Source organism: Kryptolebias marmoratus, linkage group LG7 (genome assembly GCF_001649575.2).
Source record: "Kryptolebias marmoratus isolate JLee-2015 linkage group LG7, ASM164957v2, whole genome shotgun sequence".
Lineage (NCBI taxonomy): Eukaryota > Metazoa > Chordata > Actinopteri > Cyprinodontiformes > Rivulidae > Kryptolebias > Kryptolebias marmoratus.
Genome location: NC_051436.1, coordinates 1,917,846 through 1,943,287, shown reverse-complemented (window position 1 = coordinate 1,943,287; position 25,442 = coordinate 1,917,846). Strand labels below are relative to the sequence as shown.

The 25,442-nt window shown below is 46.4% G+C and overlaps 2 protein-coding genes across 3 annotated transcripts in view; both read left to right on the top strand.

Annotated features, from left to right (window-relative positions):
* LOC108249144 (sal-like protein 1) overlaps positions 1–14,645 on the top strand; it is a 17,328-nt gene extending 2,683 nt beyond the window's left edge. The window contains exons 1-9 of one of the 2 annotated variants that reach the window (XM_017438324.3): positions 1–65; positions 2,101–2,504; positions 4,438–4,623; positions 4,709–5,368; positions 6,115–6,172; positions 6,257–6,327; positions 7,765–7,819; positions 8,716–8,901; positions 9,648–14,645. In XM_017438324.3, coding sequence (XP_017293813.1) covers positions 2,288–2,504; positions 4,438–4,623; positions 4,709–5,368; positions 6,115–6,172; positions 6,257–6,327; positions 7,765–7,819; positions 8,716–8,901; positions 9,648–10,290 — 2,076 coding nt within the window. In that variant the 5' untranslated portion in view covers positions 1–65; positions 2,101–2,287 and the 3' untranslated portion in view covers positions 10,291–14,645. Of the gene's footprint in view, positions 66–2,077; positions 2,505–4,437; positions 4,624–4,708; positions 5,369–6,114; positions 6,173–6,256; positions 6,328–7,764; positions 7,820–8,715; positions 8,902–9,647 lie in introns of both variants that reach the window. The other variant, XM_017438325.3, reaches the window with a different exon arrangement.
* Positions 14,646–16,733: 2,088 nt separating this feature from the next.
* Positions 16,734–25,442, top strand: otud4 (OTU deubiquitinase 4; the record flags this gene model as incomplete). The annotated part of the gene is given in 18 exon segments (XM_025011165.2): positions 16,734–17,153; positions 17,360–17,443; positions 19,334–19,384; positions 19,475–19,518; positions 20,514–20,586; positions 21,069–21,150; positions 21,372–21,531; positions 21,603–21,657; positions 21,738–21,840; positions 22,331–22,496; positions 22,564–22,658; positions 22,790–22,970; positions 23,046–23,181; positions 23,378–23,452; positions 23,860–24,304; positions 24,534–24,938; positions 25,142–25,182; positions 25,287–25,442. Coding segments are annotated over 18 exon segments (2,493 nt in total), but the record flags the coding sequence as incomplete, so codon positions are not given.

Below are 25,442 nucleotides of genomic sequence, written 5' to 3'. Positions count from 1 at the left end.
CGGCAGCCCGCGTGGTGTCGCCTAGAGACAGGGGCGCGAGGCTGAGCGGAACCGGGTCGAGGGCGGTGAGTACACCGAGTCCAAGCCGATTAATCAACTTTTCATCGATTCAATGATCGATCAGACACGTGCGCCCAGTCTGTCATTTAGAAAATTACACAGTTTCAATTATTTTTTATTAATTATTAATTAAATTTGACTTCTTTCTTTAAAATCCAAAAGCTGTGAGAGGTATGATTTATTAAAAGGAAAATCAAATTTATCTATTTTATCTTTTGTCTTATTCATTTGTGTTTTTAAATTTAATAAAGGTAATTTTATATATTTTTTAACTTTTTTCTATAATTTATCACATTTTATTGGTGATTTGTCATCAATATTTTATTTATTTATTTGTATTATTTGTGTTTTATGCCAACTTGGCACAAAAAGTAAGGAACTGTGTGTTTGGTTGATTATTTTTTTGTTGTAAAAGTGCTTCTTGGTAATAAATCTTTTTGTACTTTTCCTTTAAATGGAGCCATATTTATTTATTTATTCATTTATTAACTCATGTTTGGTGTTTACTGGACGGGATGACTGAAGTCTGAAGAAATGAGACATTTTGGTAATTTAACAGTTTATTTATATAACAAACAGGAGCCTCTCCAGCATGTGGAAGAACCATACGCAGCCACAGTAGCCTGGCTCCTCCTCCTCACCTGTTTGGTCACAGCGCGCAGCATCTGGACCGAACGGCGAGGCCACAGGTGATCGTGGGGTTGAGGTCAGGACTGCAGGGCGGCCATTTTATCGTCTCCTGGATGCGGTCTCTGATAAACCCAGCTCTGTGGGGACAAGCGTTGTCCTCTTGGAGGACAGAGTTCTGTCCCAGTGGACAGGACTGTTGACAGGTTCTGACAGGCAGGAACCAATCAGGATCCGGGCCACAAGAAACTGGATTTTCTTAACAAATATGGCTCAATTTAAAGGAAATAAACAGGTTTATATAATATTTATTACCAAAAAGAAAAGTTTCAACAAAGAATTCATCAGCAAAACACACATTAAAGTTTATTTTATATCATTTATTTTTACTTCTCTATGTAAAAAATAAACAATTAGAGGTATTTCACTTTTTTAAACTTCATGAATTTTATTTGTCTTTTTTTACTTTTAATATTTTTTTCTATAATTTATTTTATTTTTATGATTTTTTTTAAATCCAGTTGGAAGTATTTTGTTATAAAATATTTTTTAAATTTATTTAATATTTTTTCTAACATTTAATTTTTTAATTTAGTCTAATTTTCTGGTTTTATTTGTATTTGTAGATTTTTTTCTGATTATTTTTTGTGTTCAGGTGATATTTTAAATTCATATTGTATTAATTTTGGGGGGGGCTAAAACTTTTATTTTCTGTAGGATTTCTTCTCAACTCGAACAAATGTTTGTTTAGAATTTTTTTATTTATTTTTTTAAATAAATATCTTTCATTCCAGCAGGACCACCATGAGGCTGACCAGGTTACCGATGGTTGTTGATGGTTGCTGATGGTTGTTGATTATTACCGATGGTTACCAATGGTTACTGATGGTTCCTGATGGTTACCGATGGTTCCTGATGGTTCCTGATGGTTCCTGATGGTTCCTGATGGTTACCGATGGTTCCTGATGGTTCCTGATGGTTACCGATGGTTGTTTATGGTTGTTGATGGTTACTGGTGGTTAGTGATGGTTGTTGATGGTTGCTGATGGTTGTTTATGGTTGCTGGTGGTTGTTTCTGGTTACCGATGGTTCCTTTGATCGTGTTTTGGTGGGAAGGTCAGGGCAGGAGACGACACTGCGGGGTTGGTTACCATGGCGATGATGGGAAATGATTTATCTCATTATTATTAGGCTCAATCCATTCAATAATTTATTCGTTCACAGATTCACTTTGTTCATCTTCCTCTCCTCATCCTCCCGTTCACTTGTCCCCTCCCGCCCTTCGTCCTCACTGCTCCCCTCTCTCTCCTCCCCGTCCTCCCCCCTGCCCTCTCCCTCCTCCTCCTCCTCGTCCTCCTCCTCCTTGTCCCCCTCCCGTCTCCCCGTCCAGCCGTCTCTTTTTCTGTCTTCCAGGTCAATGAGAGGCAGCAGCAGCTCGATGTGAGGAGCCACTCTCCCTCTTCTCGCCATGCTTCCATATGTTAGAAACCACGGCCGTCTTATTTTAGCAGCGCTGCCTTCCTCCTCCTCCTCTTCCTCCTCTTTTTCTGAGTTTTGACTCTTTTTTATTTTTCGATTTTTAAACACTCTCTCTGGAAACATGAAGCGTGGGTCGAGTGTGTTGCAGCCTCCCTCTGATGCAGCCAAGCGACTCACACACACAAAGACACACTCCAGCGAGGAGGCCCTGAGTGTGTCCGCGGCGTGCACGGTGGGCGCGCACGCCGCAGGTTCGAGCCCTTTCCCGGTAGCCACCTCTCTGTTCAGCCCCGATGTCAGCACCAAGATGGCGTCTGACCTCCTCATCAGGCTGTCAGGTAGAAAACCCTCCCGTGTCTCACTTTGTCCTCTGATATCAGGAGGAACGGCGACGAAACAACCAGTCAGTTCAGAACCAGGCAGGAAACACGGGTCAACAGCAACCAGCTGTGACCCACAAAACCACGAAACCTTAACTCAGACTGCAGATTGTCTCTGGAATCTCACTGAGAGTATCAGGAAAAAAAGAAAAATCAATTTATTCGTGCAGGAGCTGATCCTGACAGGCAGGCAGGTGAAACCGTACGCGTGCAGCAAACCGGCCTCCAAACCTGCAGACTTACAGAAATGTTTGGTTTTTAAGGAGTGGGAGGTAAAATCAGAGCCAGTTCAAGGCTCGGAGCGGTCCTACCGAACCCTCCTGATGCCTAAAATCTGCTGACAGAGTCGAAGTTTACAGACGGACACCAAAATGTCTTCCTTCAACTCGTCACCGAAACAAAACCAGCTGAAGGAGTTTCCTGTCGGATCGCTGGGATCCTCTGCTCAGACTCTCTGAACTTCTGATCAAAAACTCGTTACAAATCAAAACTGTTCATTCTATGATACGAACCGTTTATAAAGCGTTTGTTGTGTTTGCTGTAATGTTCACAAACAAACAAACAAACAAACGACATGAAGACGTCAGAGCTGAGCTGAATGACTCATCAGGGAGATTCTGATTAAAGACCTCGAGACGCCAACCCGACAGCTCACTTAGGCTTTTTGTGGGAGTTGGGGAAGTTTTATTTAAATTAAAACACAATTATAATTTAAAACGGACTTAAAATAGTCAGACTGGTGAAGTTTAAACCCATTTTTGAACCCATGTAACGAGGTTCTGTTGGTTCTCTGTATTCACTGAGCTCCTGTTATCCGTCTCGGCCAGGATGAGACTTTTCCCCGGATAAAGAAAGGAGAAATGTCTGATCTTTGGGTGGTACTCCTCTGGGACTAACTGGAGACAAAATCACAAAAATAATAATAATAATAACTACATTAACTTTTTGTTTGGAGTCACATTTGCAGAAAGTCTCAACAGCTGCAGACTCTTCAGTCACAGAAACTAAAGGTTCAGGACGGACCCGGACCTGTTTTGTCCCACAGAGTCTTTTAAAACATTTTCTGAATTCCTGACCTTTCGTAAACTCGTTGACTCCGTTCACGTTCTGTCAGCAGCATCGGCCCGCTGACGTCCTGCAGGAACATCACAGTATCGATCAATCTTCAAACTTTCTTAGCGGTTCACAGAAACACACTTTATTAACTTTTACACTGACGCCAGTTTTGCTTTATGTGATTATTCCCCCAAAAAGAACTAAAAAGAACCAAAACATTCTGTGTAAATAAGCATGTAATGAGGCATTGGTGGTGATGTAAAGGTTGGTTCTTAAATTGGCAGCAGTCTGCTTTGGTCAGACTAGCCTTTAGCTCGTCGATCCGGTCGTTCTACAACAGGTAAAACACTTACTGTTCGTAACCTTTCCACAGAACCCCACTTCAGAGTGTCTGAACTGTCCCTTTAAGGCATTCAGAAGCGTCCCACTCCTGGTCAGCTGACATTTCTGCCTCGTTAAAATCAACAGAAATGTTTTTATTAATTAATGTTCTTCTTCTGTTGATTAAACCTGATTCAAAATCTGAACCCGGATGAATAAAAACCACAACAAATAAATATTTACGGCACCAAAGAGCGGGTTATTGGCAGAACTGGCGCCTTTGTTGAATAAGAGGGGGTGATTTGGTGCGGCAGATTGAACAATGAATCCTGAGAGCAGAAAGTGGGTCTGGAGCAGCAGATTAATGCCTGCGGTCAGAAAATCTGCTGGAAGTTATTGTTAAGATCTCCACAGACCGTCGCTCGTGCTGCGCTCACACCAGTCCTGTTATTAGGCTGTAATTTGAGCCCTTCTGAACACTTGAAATAAAACCTGATTCCTCCTCTCCCTTCAGAGGCCACTCAGAAGGCCCAGGTGCATCCTGGGAGCCGCGAGGAGGCGGAGCAGCAGGACGAGCCCGGCGTCGCCCTCTCTCCGGACGGGCCCGGCGTGAGTCCCGAGCCGCCGTCGCTAACGCACACTCCTGACGGGAACGCAGCCACGGACACGCTGGCCTCAGACCTGCTCAGGAAACTCGCAGGTTCGTCTCTTCAGGTTTCCGAACGTCCAAACCCAATAAAACCTGAAATAAAGAATCCATTCTGTGTGTTTCCCGCCTGTTACAGAGCGACAGGAAGTAAATGGCCATGTGCTGCGGCTGAAAGAGGAAGAAGAGCCAGTAGAAGTCAACCCTGTGACCCAAAACCAACCAAACCCAGAGGAGATTTCTCATTCTGCCCTGAGGATGACGAGCCACCACCTCTTCACCATGAAAACAGAAGACCAGAGCCTGGCTGGGAACAAAACGGGAAACCAGGTTCACCCCGGAGCCAAAATGGCCGACCAGTGTCTCCTTGGCCTTCAAACCGTCTGTCATCCTGCCTCCAAGACAACAGCCAACTTAGTCAGCAGAGCTAACAACTTCCAGTTCCGGGTGAAACTGGAAGATCCCGACATCCCGGAGATGAACCATCACCTCCTCGCCGGAGCCAAGATGGAGGACGCTCGTTCAGTTAAAGCCAAAATGGCAGAAAGGCCTTTTCCTGGAGTTAAAATGAACAAGTTTTTCTCCGGAGTAAAGGAGGAGGAGGACCCGTTTCCCTCCGGAGCCGCCACGGAGAACGGGCTCATGCCCGGAGCCAAGATGGCGGCTCAGCTTTTCACCGGAGCCAAGATGGAGGAGCAGCTGTTCTTTGGAGCCAACATGGAGGACCAGTGCCTCCGAGCAGTGCTGTGGCAGGACATGTCGGTGAACCTGGCCTCCACGCTGCTGCACCAGCTCTCAGGTGACCAAACATGGCGTCCGCCTCAGATTCAGGGTCAGGCCTGAGTATCTGTCACGTTCTGGGCTGACGGAGGAACCAAACAGGTGGCAGGTGGCAGGAAGTCGGTGGTAAAGAATCTGATTGATAGAAAAACCAAAACAAGAAATCTAGAAATAAGAGTTAATTAACCATGAATTACAAAAACAACAGCAACTAATCAAAGGCAACTAAAGGAGCATAAACAGAACATCAGAAACTATCAGGCGTAAAAAAAATACAACAGGAAGTAAAGATAACAGGAACTTAGAACGTGGAAGTAAAGTCATGAAACTAAACAATAAAAAACAGAGAATGTGACAGAAATACAGACAGAAAGTTTCCATGAGTAAAAAACAGCTTTAATCACCCCAAAGAAAGACCCTAACTACCCTCAGGAGGGAGGGGAGGGAGATTAATCTGCATGAAGGGAGCATCACAGTTTAAAGCTTAGAACTCCTCTCTGCAGCTGTGAACTCCCCGGGTGGGAGGAGATACTTCTTCTTTAACCACAGGCCCCGCCCCTTTAAAACTCTACTTTTTTCTGATTGGTCAGCTCCAGGAAGCCCCAGGACCCACTTCCTGTCGGCTCAGGTTCTCCGTGGTTCCTGAAGTTCTCCGTAAATAAAACCAGACTGTTGTGATGAAGAAAATACTTCGGTTTAAATCAAGTTCAGCCTGTTTGGCCGTTTATTAAATTAACCCAACGTTTGGTTTGTTTGTGTTGACAGAGAGGGTCAGTAAGTCCAGCAGCCAGGTGGAGAGGATGGCCCCGCCCACCAGAAGCAGGTAGCAGCTTCACTTCCCGTCGCCAGGCATCGGGACATCGGTCCCTCCTCATCAGAGCTCATATCTGTGTTTTCTTCTCTGCAGTCCTGTTCTGAAGGTGAACATGGACCAACTGCGGCCCCCGCCTCCGCCGACGCCCCGAGAACCTCCTCACGGTAAATCACAGGCGCTCAGCGAGGCGCAGACTCACCAACATCCCTTCCATTTCACTTTCTTTCTGTGCATGCCACGAGCTTTCACGTGTCATAAACAGTGCTTCAACTGTAGGTACTCACCCCAACAGGTCAGACTGAAAAGTAAGCCTCAGATAAAGAGCCGCCGTGTGAAAACTAGAAGTCGTATCTTAAGAAATCTTGAACCGTGAGCGGCAGAAGACTCATCTGTGTCTGCGGTGTTTCATGTAGGATACGTGACCAGTTAAACAGACCCTTCACTTCCTGTTTTGATTGGATACAAGAGAAAACCATGAGTCCTACAGCAATGAGAGACACGCTGGGTGACAGCAGACAGAAATACCTACGTGTTGATGGGTACTTTCTGCATATGCTAAAAAACCTGTAGGAGTGAGAAGAAGAAGAAATCTCCAAAAACCTCAGAAGTTAAACGGTGATTGTGTAAAAACTGTTAAAGGTATCTTAATGTCAGCTCAGACGTACGCAGCCTGACTTCCTGCGACCCGTTTAACCTTTAAATGATGTTCCTATGATGGAGTCTGTGTGAGCTGCAGAGCTCCACACAGGTCTGGGTTCGAGTGAAACACTCAGGAAACAGGGATCATAGAGTCACGTTCTGCAGAAGCCTGTTAATCACTCAGTAGTTCAATGCAGGCGTGTCAAAGCAGAGAAACACCTAAAACCTGCAGGATGGTGGACTTCAGGGACCAGGACCAGGACTGGACAGCCCTGCTCCAAGGCTGAGACCGGCCAGGAAGCTCGTCTCAGCTGCTTGGATCCAGGACCTCGTTCTTTTGGGTCATGATCCAAACCTGACCACAGCTGAGGGTTGGACCATCAGATCAGTGACCTTTTGGTCTTTCTTCGCCATGATGGACCGGAGCGACGCCCTGCAGACAAGGTCCCGGTCCGCCGGTCCAAGACTCTCCTGAATCCAGCTGTAAGTTCACTGGGGACCCTCAGGAGGGAGAGTGACTTGCCTGTGAGTTCACCCCGTGAACCCTGCAGATATTTGTCACTTGGCGGACGTGTGAAATCCGAAGTGAGGAAACTCATAAATCTGAGGGCTAATTCTCATCGTCGGTGACAGCCTGAGCTGTGAAGCTCCGCGGCACCAAGTCCTGCTAACTCACACCTTTCAGGGATCTGCGTTCAGTCTGCGTTCAGTCTGCCTGCCGTCTTTATTAGTTTTTAACGACCCTCTTCCAGTGCCCTGCTTCTGCTTGTGTTATGGATTTCTGCCGCCGCCGCCATCTTGGCCTTTGGGTCTCTAATAAAACTGTTAGTGAAGCTAAATGACCCAGAGTGGAGTTCAGCAGAACCCCCTCCTCATGGAGTCATCATCAGTTGTTTCATCAGTCAGTTAGAAGAATCATAAACACCCTGTTTTCTGTTTTCTGTTTTCTTTTCCCTCCACAGAAACACAAACCAGCCTGATCAGAGATAAAACCGCAGCTTCCTCTTACTTCTTCAGGTAATAATAATTCTACTTCCTGTTCACATCCACGGTTCAGGTTTCACACGAAGAGTGAAACTAAAATACAGGAGATGAATTTAGGCTGAACTCTGCTTTAACATTACAGCAGGGACCAGAATCATCAACATGAACGTCATTCATTAAGGATTTATTTAAATCGTTCTTTTTTTAAGGTGGAATGATGATAAAACTTCACTGATTTTTAAAAACATGAACACAGGTTTTATTCACACAAACACATACATTTGATTAAATCTGTTAAAAAGTGGAGCTGAAGGTTCTGGGAGACCTGATAACTTCCTGTGATCATGATCGACTGCAGCCGATAGTTTCTCCTCACCAGCACGGACAGTGAGGACCAATACTCGCTCAGAAGGGGAATTGTGGATCTTCTGAAGCCATTTTCAAACAGTTCCAGATTCCAACAGTTCTGCGTCGGTTCTAGTTATTCAGACGTGTCTCCCAAGCTTTGGAAGAAGACCCAAACCGTCCCCCTCAGATGGGATTTTCAGGAACAATCCAGGAACCACAAGCCTGCCATGAACTGGACCCTGCTGGAACACCAGAGTCCCAGTCCACAGGGAAGCTCCGCCTCCAAACCTTCATGATGGACTGAAACCTGCAGCTGTCCACGTGAATGAGACAAATGTCTTCTGGGAGACAAAGACTGAGCTGTTTGGACACAATGAGAAGAAGGATGTTTGGAGGAGTCGAGGTGAGGCTTTCAGACCTAAGGACACTGAACCATCTGTCAGGCACGGTGGTGGCAGCATCATGCTGTGGGACAAGGTGGATGGAAGGAGGAGGACTACCTGTTCTGTCACTGACAGAAGATAAACTGTTTGACACAAAGCAACCCCCCTGAACTCGTCTGGCTTCTCGCTCTTCTTCAGGTGTCACGTCTGCGGCTTTGAGACCGAAGGCCACGCCCTTTTCCAGAGTCACATGACGGAACACCGCCAATGGGAGCGTGGCCTGTTCTCGCTGCACTGCTGCAGGTGCGACCAGTCCACCAGCCAGGAGGCGGAGATGAGGGCCCACGTGGAGACGCACCTGCATGGCGACACCGCAGCGATGAGGTGGGTCCGGCTGAGCGGCGCTGAAACGAAACGACTTCAGATCTCACGCTTCTGATTCCTGTGGCCTGAAGTCACTCAGTTTAATCTGATCGGATTCAAAGCCAGACAAAGATACAGCACAGGTTAACACTTTCACAGCTTTATCTCAGCTGAACGCTGACTAGCTGAGCCAGCTAACAGCTAGCAGCTAGCAGCTAACAGCTAGTGGTGTTCTGCTGAGTTGGACTGAACCAACTCTAAGCTGGGGGGGGATAAGATTGTAGTGATTATCTTTAACTTCTTATCTTGTAACTAAAACAGTAAAATCAGAATCAACACTGTGCATTTGGCCTTTAGCTGGGAGAGAAAATATGTTTATTATTCCCAACATTCGGGAGAAAAACCGTAAGTTTGCACCCCCGCGAGAGCAGCTGCTCCACCTGAGAACAGACAGCATCTTCCATCAGAGGAATCAGTGTTTTTTGGTCACATTACATCAATACTTTGACAAAAAGTGGGACATTTATATGCAATAATTTTATTTTCAGAACCAGTGGGAGTTGGAGAGTTTTATTTTAGACAAAAATCCAAATGTCTGATTACATCAGAGGATAAAAGGTGAAATGTTTGGGTCAGGTTGGACTAATGAGGCGGATGTTTTTATTAAAAACTCAGGAAGTATCCAGGAGATATTTCTAATCTGTTCCATTCTGGCTCTTCTCTGTGTTTCTGGTCATGTTTGTGTCGTTAATACGACCAACTTCCAGATGCCCCGTCACCCTTCCTGCCGCCTCCAGCAGAGCTCTGCCTGTTGCCATGGCAACCCAGCCGGAGCAGAGCACCTCCGAGCATCGCTGCCGCATCTGCCAGAGGTCGTTTCCAGGGCAACAGGAGCTCCTGGTCCACTTCCAGGGCCATCGCCAAGGCAACCAGTACCGGTGCGACCGGTGCGGCCACCTGACGCGGACAGCCAACAAGCTGGTGGAGCACGTGCGCGTGCACACGGGGGAGCGCCCGTTCACCTGCAGCCTCTGCCCCTACAGCGCCAAGCGGCGGGACAGCCTGCGGCTGCACTGCAAGGTGAAGCACCGCGCGCACGTCAGCGCCGCCGATGCGCACACGCACCGCTCGTACGCGCACGGGGACGGCCCGCGCGCCAACAAGCACGTCCAGCGGCTGCACACGCCGGCCAGCGCGCACGCCGCCGGCTCTTCCTCCTTCCGTCCTCCTCCTCCTCACCTGTGGCCGTCCGACCGAGCAGGGTGGAGGGACCTGTCTCCCCTCCTCCCAATCACCACGCTCGTCTCTCTGAAGCCACGCCCCCCTCCTTCATCCTGCTCCTCCTCCTTGTCGCCCTCCTCCAACAAACACTCCTTCCTGGGTTACCTCGGATTAAAAACTTCTGTCTGACTCCTCCCCCCTGCTGTCCCCCCTCTGTCTGTCCTCTGGACTCTAAAGACGGACGTGGAGTGTCCCTCAGAGACGCTCCCGTTCCGCTCAGCGCACGACGAACGTTTTCTATTTATTGGACTTTTGCATCATGCTCGTGATTTCTGCTGCAACCCTGCCTGCTTTAGCCCGTCATATAACCACTTTACTCCTAACTATTTAAGCGTGTGACATATTTACTGCCCGTCTCTCGTCCTCCAGAAACCCTCCGCCTCAAAATCCACCTTTAACTTTTACTTTTAAAGAGCTTGAAGGAAACACCAGAAGCATCGAAGGTTAAAAGCCTTTCTGAACGGAGTCAGAGGACATTCTTCTCATCGAGTTCTGCAACATTTTTAAAATTTGTTTTAGAGAGAACAGAACGTGTTGTTCTCTGAAAGGCTGAAGGTTAAATCGACACGTCTTTAAACTAAAATGTAAACTTTAGCTCTCAGAGACGATCTGAGGTTTAGGTTTAATAAAACCTGATGTCAGGGTCATCTGCAGAGAGCTAAGAGCTGTTTCAATGAGGATTTATTGTGAAAACAATCACTTTTTTTGCACTTGAGGGAAAATATCTGCGTGCCTGAGATCAGGATGAACCTAAAAACTCTTAATGAAGGAAAAGCAGCTTTATCTTTAACTTCAAATCTGAAGTCTAAACCTCAGAACTTTATTTATTTTACTTCCCTTCACCTAAAAGAAGCTGATAATTATCCTGCAGAACCTTGTTTTATATTTCAGGTATTAAATCGGTCTGATTTTTAACTTTTTAACTAAGAGAAGGACAGGAGGATGATTTCTAAAGCACTCTGCAGCAAAGCAAAGCAAGAAGGGAAGAGTTTGGGTTCCTGGAGAGCAAAAAGGGGGGAAGTACGGAAAGCCAGGAGGGTCAAAAATCCCCCAGTTTGCCGTGTTTTTAAACAGCCTGATGACCCTCAGCTCAGTCAGACTTCAGGTTTAACTCTTTTAGTTTGTAGACATTTTCAGTCCTGCCAGATTAAATTAACAAAATAAATCCTGCGTTCAGTTTTAGAGTAAATCAAACCCAAGAACAGCTCAGACTGGAGGAATAAAACAGTTTTATTTGTTTATTTTATCATGAATGTAGACGAGCTGCTCCTCAGAGGATTATTCTGTTTATAAGAAGTTTAAACATTTCGTTTCCATCTCCTGATGTGTGATGGAAGTAAAAACTGATTCATTGATTGTCTCCTGAAAGATCAGACCAAAGACTGAACGTTAGGTTTAAGATTTAACTTTCAGTCGTTTTGATTTAAATCGTTCGGGGATCTCAGACTGGAGGACGTTTCTGGAGGACGGAGATGAAGTTTTAATACTTGTGTTGTGTATTGATGATGTGTTTGTGTTTACATAAGCTCACACTCCGAGGCTCCGACGAGTCGCACGAGTCTTCAAGTTGCACTAAGACGGATTTCTGCTGAGACCTGAAGAGGATCGACGGCTGAAGCCATTTTTACCCAGATCTGAGGTTTCCATCTGCTCCAATGATGGCCGAGGTTCTCCTGAACTGTTGGAGTCAGAAATCAGCCGAAACTTTCTCTCCTGGATTTAAAACCGTTTTCTAAAGTTTGTTTCCTCTCTGGACAACAAACATGGCGTCTGAAGACAAACCAAACGCCAAACATGACCAAACTTTAGAGGAGGAAGTTTGTTCAGAGCCACAAAAACAAACAAACAAACAATCAGTTTATTCAACACATCAAGAAAGACAAAAACTTCACAGTAAAACACGTCCAGTTGTCTGTACGGGTCACTTATTGGAGCTAAATTAAACAGAACTGTTGTTTACAGAACAAACTGTGCTGTGAAGATAATAACTTTAATAACTTTCAGTAAAAAAGTAACAAACTAAATGAGACTAAAACAAATTACAGGATTTTATTGGTCGTCTGAATTTCACCCTAAAGATGGAGGAGTTTCAGCTGGTTCTGACCCGGTACCACCGGTACCACCAGTACCGTCACACTCATCTGGGTTTTTAGATCGCCACGACATCCAGAATCCACTTCCTGTTCGTTTCCAGGTGCCAAAAATCCAAATTAATCCTGAGAAACTAGGAAAACCTCAGCTTCAGTCTGTTGTTCCAGACGATTCAATGCTGCAGAATAACTTCATGCTTTGAGATTTTAAATGTTAAATATGAGTAAAAACAGGATGCAGTCAGCTGAGGACCAATGAAACATCGAGATTTTAACAACAGGAAACAGAAAATGTTAAAACTTCCTCAGTTCTTCTAAAAACTCATTTTGGTTCCAATCAGACGGAGACAGATCAGAACCAACAGTCAAAGCTTTCAGTTTCCTGGTTGGTCTCACCTGAGGTCACGAGGTCCAGATTCAGACTGAGAGAACCAGATCCTGGGTCCTGAGAGAACCAGATCCTGGGTCCTGGGTCCTGGGTCCTGAGTCCTGAGTCCTGGGTCATGGGTCATGGGTCATGGGTCATGGGTCATGGGTCATGGGTCATGGGTCATGGGTCCTGGGTCCTGGGTCCTGGGTCCTGGGTCCAAGCAGCTGAAATGAGGATGGTGGAGCTCCGTCATGTGGGAGGAGCTCAGAGCCGCTGCTCCTCCTCATCGAAAGCGAGGCGGTTCAGGAGGCCCTGAGGTACACCCAGACCCCGGACCTCCCTGGGGGGCTTATTTATCCTGGTCTGGGATTCCTTCCTGGACCCGACTGCAGATCAGAACCAAATGAATGAATCCAGTTTCTTCTTCAGGGAATGAAGACAAACCACTTCCTGAACATTCTCACATGAAACCAACGTTTACATCAGAGGTGTCCAGTCCTGGTCCTGGTCCTGGTCCTGGTCCTGGTCCTGGTCCTGGTCCTGGAGGACCTCCATCCTGCAGGTTGTAGATGTTTTCCTGACTCACCTGATCTGAATGACTTGAGTGATGAACGGGCTTCTGTAGAACTTGGAGACCTGCTGAAGAGCAGAGGAACATGTAAAACCTGCAGGGTGGTGTCCCTCCAGGACCAGGACCAGGACCCTGCTGGTTTACATGCTTCCTGCAGTGAATCCTTTATTTCTTTCAGAGTAAGGAGCCTCTGCATTCTGTTCTTACTGATATTTCACAGAATATTTCTGTTTCTGACCTGGAATCAGCTCCGCCCCTCCTCGGGTCCTGAACTTTCTCCTCTGGTCTGGTCTCAGATCAGATCCCGTAAAGTGAGCTTCCTTTTCTCTGATCAGGTTTCAGCTCCGTGAAGCCGATCTGCAGCTCAGCGTTCGGAGCGAATTTAAACCTTTTTTTGTTTTTACGTTGTGGTTCGCTGCCGGCCTGCGAGACGCGCCCGGACGTCTTTATTTCTCCCGTCTTCGTGGCAGTTTAGCGCCTGAGCATGAGCAGTTAGAGGTCATGTGTGTCTTTAAGTGTGATGAGCTCACAACACATCCTGCAGACGTGCTTTTATTCTGAAGGTGCTCGACTCTGCCGACTTTCTTTCCTTTCCCTCGGAGGAGCATGAACCTCTGAAAGCCGCCCGCTCATCTCCCCTGGCAGCTCCTTGGTTTCCAGTTTCTCAGCTGTATCCTGTAACTGTTTGCTGCTGCGATGATCAATAAAGTTTAATTTCGTCTGGCTCCTCTTAGCCTCATGTGTTGTGAAACGCGGCGGCGTGCACGCGGCGGGAGACGGAGCCCGAGCCGACTCGGATGAAGGTCACGCAGCACACGAGTGGGAGGATGAGTGTCGGCCGCCGCGGGCGCCGTCCCCTCCTCACTCGTTGCCATGGCTACCTGGCATGTTGTAGATCCCCGCCGCCGCTGCTGCGAGTCGTGGCGCCGTGCACAAAGGTCACCATCAGATCTCAGCAAATGGCGTCCGAACAGGAGGAAGGTGGAGGAGCGCCACGTGCAGAGGGTGGCGTCCTGAGGTTCCGCCGGGCTGCGGCGGTTAGGGACACGAACCTGAGGCGCCACCTTTAGACCAGACCCCGACACGCTGAGGCCACGGTGGATTAGCGGTCAGCTCTGTTGCCTCACAGTAAGAAGGTCACAGGTTAAAGTCCTGGGTTGGACCTGGGGTCTTTCCAGTTTCCTCCTAAAGTCCAAAAACATCCACGTTGGAGCGTTCCATTCCCATCGGATCTGTGGAGTCGGAGTGACGCTGGTTCCAGCTGTCCCGCTCGCTGAGAGTCAGAAACAAGATGGCCGCCCGCAGCAAAGCGGAACATGTTTTAACACCTGCTACGTTCACATGAAGAAGCACCGGCTGTACGAGAGATGAAATGTGAAAAACAACCTAAAGAACGAATATTAACAGTAAAAATAACAGAGTTAACTCACTGAAGCTGCGCGTAGCGGCCATCTTGAAGCTTGGGCCCCCTGTCTGAGGGGGGCTGTCGGCGTTGCTCCTCCTTCAGGGGGCGTTGAAATTTACGACTAGGACCTCAGAAACTCCCATTTCCCAGAACTACTTGAACGCAGCAGGTTGGGTTGCCTTCAGGCTCAGGTGATCTCAGTGGGATTTTCCAGTTTCAATAAATAAAACGACCCTGGGGAGGGAGAGTGGTTTGCACGTGAGTTCAGAAACGTCTTTAAGAGGTTCCAGCTTCGGGTTCAAACCTTCCTGAGTTTTCTGGCCTCTGTTTGGTTCCGTATCGTTCAGCTGGCAGCGGATCGTTATTAGCCGGTTAATAAATGATAGATTATTTAATCTGAATCCGCTCCAGAGACACAAACAGGAGGTGTTGACTTTTTAATCTAACCCAATTATTAGACGATTTGAAGGATTTCCCTTTGGTATAGATAAATGATATCTTGAATAAAATATTAGTTTTACTTCCTAGAATGGCTCCTTTGGTTTTTCTTTTGTCTAAATTGTGATAAAATAAAAAATGTTGTGTCTCCCTGTTACAGAATAAGCAGATTTGTTGGGTTTCAGGTTGGAGTTTTGCCACTAGATGTCCCTGTTGTCTTTTAATTTGACATAAATTAAAGAGACTTTCTTCCAGAGCTGTGAAATGAAGTCCTGCTGAGGTTTGGGTGGAGTTCAGGAATCAGAGGTTTGTTATTCTGAAAGAGCGGGAGCGTCTGGGCTTTGGTTCGACTCTTAATTACCTGATTCTCCACAACAAACACAATAAAATCTTCCTTTATTCAAACGGTTTCTAATTCACCTCATGGAGACGGAGAGGATTTATTTATAATATAATAATCCTGAATCTTTTCCTCTGAAACACCGTCAGGAAGATCAGGGTGGAGCGAGAGCAAACGTCTCATTTAACGAGCAGAAATGTCTGGTTTTAATAATTGAATCATTTAATTTAAACAGCAGCTAAAATCAATCTTGCAGCCGAAGGAGAGGAAGGAAGAGGAAGAGGAGAAGGGAGTGGCAAAAGAAAAAAACACACCTGTTCAGTGTTTTTTGTTTTTAAATAAAAAGAGCCAGAAGCTAACAGGAAAAATTAAAAATAAAAGGAGGAAAACTATAATTAAAAGCTAAAATTGTCAGAACAGAAGCTACAACAGAGCAGGTTTCAAACAGAATTATGTTTTTAAGAAACTGAAAGGCATTTTATTTTAGACAATTACATAAAAAAGTCACAAAACCCAAAAGTTCTGAAGGAGCTGAACATTATGATCTAAAATAACACAGATTGTTAGAGTTAATGCTGAGTCATGGTTTACAGAAATATTAAACTTTCTAACCCACTGATGCTCTGATTCAGCAAAATGTGAAAAAAGTCGAGTTTTATTGAGTTAGTTTGACCACTTCCGGTGTCCCTAAGCTGTTGGAGCTTTTCCTGTGTTTTCACTCATTTCTGTCCTCTGCACCACGTGCAGCTGCTCTGACTTTAGGGCACTTCCGGTAAATTAAATCCAATAAAACAAAACATAATAATAATTAGAAGTTCATTTATAATACAGCTTTTTTTTTCAAAACAAGACTTTGCAGGGTAACGGTTTCCGAGTTTTTAAAGACTTTTATTTTGGAAGAAAAAGCAACGACAAATGTGACGTAGATGCTTTTATTTTTGAAAATCCCACCGGAGGTTTAATTTTAATCAAGAAAATCAGGAGAAAATATGTATTTTTGTTTGTCCTTTAAGTTTATTTTAAAATAAAGACTAATAACTACACTTCCCTCTTGAACCTTTAAAGTTTATTAACTTATTTATTTATTTACATTTTCTTTAAAGGGAATATTAACGTATTATTTAATGAAATTGATATTTCTTTTATTTTTTTAGGGCTGAGAAACAAAATAGACAGAGGCAAAAAATAATAAAAAAAAACCTCAAAAAAGATCAATAAAAATAAATATTTTTAAGCTCTGGCGTTTAATAATCACAACAAATGAGCGTTCGTTGTAGTTTTACTTTGAAGCGAACCGGAAGTGTCGCGTTGCACCATGGGAGACTTGACAGCGGCCAACAGAAGGGGGCGTGTCGCTAGCTGTTAGCTCGATGCTAACCGCGAGCTAAAGTTTCACTTTCTGGCCGTCAGGAGGATCCTCGCTCAGACGAGCAGGACTTCCCGCGAAACGAAACCAGAAGTGGCTGCGGTCGTGTCCGACGTCATTCGCCTTTCGGATGTACGTTTTTAGCCACGTCCAGAGGAGATATTATCAGTTTGTGTAAAAGTTTTCTGTTTTTTTTTTCTTTCCCCCTCCCCGCTGCGCGTCCAAACCGTCGTATCATCGGCTAGCTTCGGCGGCTAGCCCCCCGGCTAGCATGGACAGCGGCGGAAACATGCAGAGCAGCGAGGAGCGCAGCGCCGAGAAAGCCATGGATACCTACCTGAAATCCATCGGTCTGCATCGGAAGAAGATCGCCAAGGACGGCTCGTGCTTGTTCCGGGCCGTCGCCGAGCAGGTAAAGTGGAGGAAATGGGTTTTAAAAAGTAGTTTTGCGGGTTAGCCCGGCGCGCAGCCAGGTGAGGCGTGTTTGTTTTGCTCCTGGGAGACATTAAAGTTGTCTCATCTCTTCTTCTTCGTGCTCTCAAAGTTAAATTTGTTGTTTATGTCCGGATGAGCCGGATGTCCCCCGTGACGTTGACCTTTGACCCCCCTCCTGTCCAGGTGCTGCACTGCCAGAGCCTCCACACGGAAGTTCGGTCCAAATGCGTGGACTTCCTCAGGCGGAACCGGGACACCTACGAGGCGGTAAGGACCCAGGAGACATCAGGACAAAATTAAATAACTTTAAATGTGTTTTTATTTAAAAAAACAGCACTTTTCTCTCCATCTGAGGGGTCAGCCTGAACCCTGATAATAAAAGACAGCAGCTTAAATTCCCTGAGGAATGCATATCGCCCGCCACCTTTCACCCCCTGGTGTTAGGACTGTCGCCCTCAGAGACCCCGCCGGGGACGACTCTCAGCTACCGCCACCCCAAATTTCAGCTTTGCGTCGCCCAGTTTGGACTGGCTGTGGCGGCCATCTTGTATTCGATCGACCCCAAAGGGTGATCAGCTGCAGGCGCTCGACTGACGATCGTTTCCTGATCGTTTCGCTAAAATCCCTCCAGTGGTTTGGGAGATATTTTGCTAACAGACACAGACTCAAACACGCAGTAATGCTGACCATTAAAGGCCAATTTTAATATATAAAACCTGACATTTCAGGCAGAAATATTTAAAAATAATTCATCTTTTAAGGTGGAATATCGTCGCATTAATTCAAACATAAATGCTTTAATTTTAGACGTTTTTAGAGCAGCTTAAGGATCTTTAATAAGTCGAGTAAATTAGGATAAAAATGTCTCTTCGGGGATCCAGAAATTGTTTAATTTTAATATAATTTAACCTGTAAAAGGATAAATCTCCATCTTTTCTCAGTTTGTTTGTATTTTAGCTGCTCAGTCGCGTCGTTTACGCTTCAGAAACGTTTAGTTTTCCTGTTTTATTCCTGCTGAATATATTTAAATCTGCTGCAGGAAGTTTATGCTCCTGTTTGTGTTTAGGAGCAGAATAAACCTTAAATTCTTCTCTTAGGACGTTAAAAACCTGAAATGTATTTAATTGTTTTAGAAATATGCTGAACAAACGAGCGTCTTTCTGAAGTTTCAGAAGTTTTAGCTTTTTGTGTCGTCGGATTTTATTCAGAATGTTTAAAACACGAAGATTTTAAAACATTTTCTTTAACTTTTATGGTTCAGATTTAAAATTTTATGATGTTTTTAGTTTAAAGTGTGAAAAAGAAACTGAGCTGAACGGTCAGAGGGTTTATTTTTATGACGTGAAATCAGATAAACACCAACAGGAGCGAAACCAAAACCTTCCCTGGGTTCTGGTTCTGGTTCTGATTGTTTGAGACCCGAACGTTCAAACCTGAGGAGTAAATAAAGAAATCCTGTAAAACCTGAAAAGGAAGAAATTAAAACCTGAACCGTCTGAAGAACCGGCGGGTTCTCAGTGAACGGAAGAGGAACCGAAAGTAAAATCTGTCTGTGTTTTTCCAAAACAAAAACTGGTTTCAGAATCCAGTTTGGTGCCGTCGGATTGGATCTGATCTGATCTGATGAGATGAGATTTAATGGGAGAAAAATCTGAAGTTTAACAAGTTTTTTGTGACGGTTCGGAGTTTAAATAAAGTTCTGTCAAAACTAATAAAATGTGGATTTATTTCTTGTTTAAAGCTCCTCGTTAAAGAGTCAAATTCCTAAAATAAGAAGCAAAAACCTACAGAATATTTTCCTCCTTAAAGCGTAAAACAGCCGAAGTGACAGATAACAGGTTAAACTTGCAGCTACAGGCAGCCGAAAGCCCCGTGGTTCGTTTACGTTGAGCGCAGACCCGCGGGTCAGTAAAACATCTGACCGTTAATAAAAGTATGTCCGTTGTTAAAACTGCTTTAATTATTTAAAATATAAAAACTGTTTTAACGGTTTTAGTTTCGATGATCATTTCTGAACGAGTGATGCTTCAGGAAAATAAAAGTCTGGATGCTTTTATTCTGAAGGAGCTTAAACCCCTGGCTGATCTGCAGAAGAAGAGATTAAAGCTGAGCTTTGGGACGCTCTCTGATCTGAAAACGTTTCACTTCCTGTTTCAGTTCATCGAAGGAGACTTCGAGGAGTACCTGTTCAAGCTCCAGGACCCGCAGGTAAACTTTCAGCTGCGCCTCGTCAGCTAGAAGCTGAAGCTGGTTAGTTACTGAAAACTAACTCTGTTACCGGTGTTTGTTCCCCAGCAGTGGGTGGGGGAGGTGGAGATCAACGCGCTGGCTGCCATGTACAGGTACGTCAAAGAACGCAGAAAACTGTGGTTTCACTTTTATTTTGAAAGGTTTGAACAGTTTCTAAACTTTTATCATCTGATCTTTAAAGATGGTTTAGAAGTTGTTTCTTTAAACCCGAGTTTGTCTTCAGATACTTTAATAAACAGATTTAATAAGAACTTCATTAGAAGTAAACCTTTAGCTGATTTTAGCTTTGCTTTTGTTGCTTTAAGCCTTTAGCTGTTGTTTTAGTGTTTTTGCTTCTTTTGGTTTTTAATTTAAAGTTTCTTTATAAAAGCTTTTAGTTTACTTTTTATTTCTTTAATAAACAGTAACATTTAAAGCTATTTTTAGATTTTATCTAATGTTTGCTACTTTGACATTTTAGCTGGCCTTTTGCCACTTTATCTTATAGCTAAAGTTTTGCTGATTTTAGCTTTGACCTAGTGTTTTCGGCTTTTTATTAAAAGATACTTTAACGTCAACTTTGGATTCATTTTAGCGTTTTGTTATTTTTAACTTTTTAGCCTTTGGCTGCTCTTAGCTACTGTTTTTGCTTCTTTTAGCTTTTAGATAGTCTTCTGTGATTTTGGCTCTTAGCTAGCCTTTTGCTATTTTAAGCATTCAGCTATCATTTTGCTGCTTTAGGTCGTAGCTAACCTTTTCCAGCTTTTAGCCGGCCTTCTGCCACTTTTAGCTTCTAGCTACAGTTTCACTGCTTTTAGTTTTGAGCTAGCTTTTTGTTACTTCTACCTGTTTTAGCTGATGTTCGGCTTCTTTTAGCTTCAGCGGCTCAGTTTCGGCTGCTTTCTGACTCAAACCAGATCGTCTGAATCATGTTAACAGCAACGTTTGTGAAAGAAAAACAGCTTCTAGTGGCTAAAATGATGACAAAGAGCCGAAGCTTTTCAGATGAGGTTAGGGTGACATGAAGCGTCTCTGGCTCTGGTTAACCAGGTTAAAGTGGTTAAGGTAGTTAAGTTGGTTAAGATGTTTCTCTCATTTCTTCCTTCAGGAGGGATTTTGAGATCTTCCAGGAACCAGGGAAACCCGCCGTGAACATCACCGTCAACAACTTCAAGGACAAAGTGGGAATTTATCAATTTTCAGACTTTTAATCTGAAATAATCCCAGAATTTATCACTTTTACAGACTTTTAATCTGAAATAATCCCAGAATTTGTCACTTTTACAGACTTTTAATCTGAAATAATCCCAGAATGAGACCAATTCCTGTTCAGATCTTTGGATTAAATGTTGACTTTTCACTAATAACACTTTAGACGAAGGTGATGAGCTAATCTGGGTTAAAATAAATGAAAACCTCTTCAGATTAGAGCTCCTTGTTGATGTTTACACAGTAATTTAATAGTTTATTGTTTACATTCAGGATGATTTATTTGCCTCAGATTAAATATAATCTGCATTTGTGAAGCGACGGCCTTCATAAAAAACATTTTAGTCAATAATTAATTAGAGATGAAGTTATTTTCTGTAATGATTTGTGTTTTATTGTCACAGATAAATGACCTTTAAATGAGCAGGTTTGTGGCTCTGGTGTCTGTTTCCAGGTGCAGCTGTGTTTCCTGAACGGGAATCACTACGACAGCGTTTATCCCATCCACCACATCAGGAACGCCGGCCTCTGTCAGTGTGAGTTCAGCTCAGGGATCAGGAAACATTCCTGATCCCGAACTTCAGGGGCTTTCCGAGCAGCAACATCTGGAGCGCCGGGAGCTCCGGGGATTTAACAGATTATCTGAGGCCTGAAAGTCATAAAACAGCCTAATTTCTCTGGTTTTTATCGCCTCGATGACTGAAAGCGTGTCTGGATGAATCCTCGGATAAAACGCTTCTTTCTCCGTTTCCTGCAGCCATCTTGTACGAGCTGCTGTACGACGGCGTGTTCAAGGTGGACCGCAGCTTCCTGGCGCCGTGTCAGCGGGCCGGGCGGCCCAACGACTTCCTGAGCGACGACGCCATGAACGTCTGCGGCAGCAGCGACGAGTCGGACGACGGCGTGGAGCGGGGGCGGTACGATTACTCGCCTGATCGCTGCAGATTTCTGTGAACTGAGTCGTGACCGCAGCGTTTCTGTGATGCAGGGTGGAGAACGGGACGAGCGCCGCGGCGGCCTCCAGGTCCGGCTCGGGCTTCAGGGTAAAACTCCTCGCCGCCCCGAGCGTCTTCAGACATCCAATCAGACGGCGGCGTTAAAAACAGGTCTCTGTTCCTTTCAGGGCCGAGGGCGCGGCCGGCAGCTGCCCGAGAGGGTGAGACGGTCCCTGAACCCGACTCTGCTCCGAAACGTCGAGTACGACATCTGGCACAAGACCAAGAGAGGTGAGACAGGCAGGCCGAGACAGAGACTGAGACAGAGTCAGGCAGGCTGAGACACAGAGAGAGACAGAGAGAGAGAGAGAGACAGGCAGGCAGGCCGAGACAGAGACTGAGACAGAGACAGGCAGGCTGAGACACAGAGAGAGAGAGAGAGAGACAGGCTGAGAGACAGAGAGAGGTGAGACAGGCAGGCCGAGACAGAGAGAGAGAGACAGGCTCAGAGACAGAGAGAGGTGAGACAGGCTGAGACACAAAGACAGAGAGAGAGACAGGCAGGCCGACAGCCTTTTCCTTCTTTTAGCTTCTGTTTAATTTTCCTTCTGTTGTAGCTTTTATTCGCCTTTAATTACCTGTAGTTTTTAGCTAGCATATTGTTATTTTTAGCCTTTAGCTAATCTTGCTGCTTTAAGTTGGCCTCCTGCCTTTTTCAGCTCCCAGCTGGTGTTTTGCTCCTTTCAAATAAAAGTCTTTATTCTTGTTGTCTTTCTTCCAGCCCAGCAGAAGATGGATTACTCCATCGCTGCTGGGATGCAGTTCACTGTCGGCGATCGCTGTCAGGTCCGCCTGGAGGGCGGTGGGCGGAGCTACAACGCCACCATCCAAGACGTTCCCCCCGCTAACGGCCCCGTGACGGTTTACATTGAGGAGCTGGGGACGAAGTAAGTGTCGGCCGCTGACGCTCCCTGAACCGTTCCGGCGCCGGCTAACGGTCCGTTTGGTGTGCAGGCAGGTGCCCCTGTGGAACATCCGGCCCCCCAGCACCGAGAACAGCTGGAGCACCGTCGTGCACCGGGACAAGAGGCTGAGCAACGGACACGGAGGTAAAAACCACGAGTTTCCACTCCTGAGTCAAAGGCTTCAGGTGCAGAGACGTGTGCTGCTGCTCCTTCACTGGAGTTTCCTCTTTACGACCCTTTCAAAATAAATTCTGATGAAGTTCTGACTCTTTCAGGCTGGGAGGACAGGGGTAAAGGACGAGGACGAGGGAAGTCCACCCCGGCAGCAGCAGCATCATCCTCACCCTCCTCCGTTACCCCGGCAACAGCCGCGGGCTCCGGCGGGCGCGTGCAGAAGCAGCACTCGTGGCCCCCGCAGGCCACCGTAGAGGAGCAGGGAGGAGGGAAGCCCGGCAGGTCGGTTCGTTGGCGGAGAATCCCACGAGAAGCTCCGACGACCTGAACTCTCACTCGGTGGTTTTGTTCCTGCAGGAAGTCGGCGGGCTCCGTGGAGCAGCCGTACTTCGGGCTGACGAAAGAGCAGCGCGTGGCCAAAGAAGAAGAGGAGCGGAACATGGCGCTGATGGAGATCCAGCTCCGAGACGAGCACAGCTTCCCGGCCCTCGGAGTGAGCAGAACGGATTATTTCCCTCGTTGTAGGAGCTTAAAAACCTTCAGACAAAGTTTGAATTTGTTCGGAAACAAACAGAAACGATATAAAAACAGAGATTTAAAGCTTTGATTCTCTCCGGGGAGCTCAGGATGGATCTGTTTGTCCCCAACAGACAGCAGATGTTTTCAGTCATGAATGTTTTCCTCCTCAGACTCAGGCAGCGATGGCGGCTGAAGGAGGGAGGAGGAAGTCCGGAGAGAGGAGACGATCTCAGAGGACCAAGACGGTCAGTTGGCAACAAAACAAACAAACAAACAAACAAAACAAGGCGACGGTGCGTTCAGGGTCACAGTAAACCGTCAGGAGCTTTGAGGCACAGTTAGCTCCGGTTCCCTGAACAGAGAAACCTCGGACAGATTACCAGCTCCATTCAAGATGGCCGCCACCGCTAACTGAACCTCGCAGACACAAAGGTTGCTCAAACGGATTCACAGAAGTTGAGCTGAAACTCGGTGTGGTAGTCACCGAGAGTGATCCCCAACAGGCAGCTCGGCGGGCGATATGCATTCCTTTAAATCTGGGTTCACTTTGACAAGATGACTTTTATTTTGAAGGAGTCGATTCTAAGTCTAACAGTGAAAGAGAATGTCTCGATAAAGATGATTTTATTTACTTGTTGTTTTGTTTTTCCAGATGAGTCCAGTCGAGGACGTCGTGTCGTCGCCCCCTGCTGGAGAGAGACCCAAGTCCTCCACTCCTCCTCCTCCTGCAGCCATCGCCACCTCATCTGTTGACTCCGCCCCCCCTGCTGCAGCCTCAGGCTCCTCCCCCAGCCTCCCGCCTGCTAAAACGAGCTTGCAGTCCTACGCCTCGGCCGCCGCTGCTCCAGCTTCCCCCCCGGCGAGCATCAAACCCCCGGCCCCGTCCTCCGCTGGCATCTTCTCCTTCATCCCCCCGGTCTTCCCCCCCGCCTCATCTTCTCCTCCTCCTCCTCAGCCCACCTTCATCGCCCCCATTGCTCCGTGTCCCGCCGCCGCTCAGGGCTTCCTGCGCCCGTTCTCCCCCAGCCCTCCCCCCTCCTCCTCCTCCTCCTCATCAGTCGTTCCTCCTCAAGTCAGAGAAGCTCCTCCTCCTCCAAGTAAGACATCAGCCGACGCCAAACCTGAGTTTGATCAGAAACGCCTGAAGTCCAACAGATGTTCCAGTGGTTCTGTTGGGTTCCTTCAGGAACCGGGTTCTCTGAGCCCCTCCTTCCTCTCAGCTCCTGTCCTCCTCGGTTTATTCGGATCAGCAGGAAACGTTTCTTCTTCCCTTCTTGTCAGATCTGATCAGTAACTCGGAGATGTTGCTTCTTGTTTCTTTTCCAGATGTTTTACCAAAAACCGAAGGAAGTCTGCCGGAGTCTCCCGTTCTTCCCAAAGTGGCTCCAAACCTGGACCAGGTTTCTGGGTCTCATGAAGAGAACCGGACCCAGGATTCTTCTCAGAACCAGACCCACACCAAGGTTCAGTCCCCTGAGCCGCCTCCAGATGCTTCCCGGGTCTCAGCGTCCCCTCCTGTCCAATCTGAAGCCCTGCCCCCTCCGCAGCCCGAGTCTCCGCCTGCTCCTCCCCCCTCCAGTCTTCCTCAGCCCCTCCCCGGGGCTGTCCCCCTCCAGCTGACCCAGGTCTTCCAGGACCCCCTGTACCCCGGGTTCCCCCAGGGGGAGAAGGGCGAGGTCCAGCAGATCCCGCCGTTCTCCAGCAGCAGGACGGGAGACGACCTGCCCAAAGGTGAGGGGACGTCCCCGTCCCTGTGGGACAGCTTTTATAAAACCAGGAACAGCTGCTAGTTTTAATAAGATAATCTGACAGATTTATTTTTGTTTGTTTTTAACAGAGGAGAAATTTCAGGTTGATTTAAATAATAAACTGTTTTTGTGGAGATTGAACACATTTCTAATAAAATATTTGTCTCAATGTCTGTTTTCCTGCAGACGTGAACATCTTGAGGTTTTTCTTCAACCTGGGTGTGAAGGTAAGAACTCCAGGAGAAACTTTGAACAAACGGCGTGAGGCGTGTAATGACTGTTTGAAAAAATCAGATTTCTCGGTGCTGATGTCTGACACCCCCCCCCCCAGGCGTACTCCATGCCGATCGTGTCTCCGTACCTGTACCTCCTCCCCCTGCAGCAGATCTACACCATGCAGGCCAAGCCCCCCTCCCACTCCCCGTCCGTCCTCTACCCCTCATCCAGCCCCCCAGCCAGACCCCCGGAGGCGCAGTACCCCCCACCT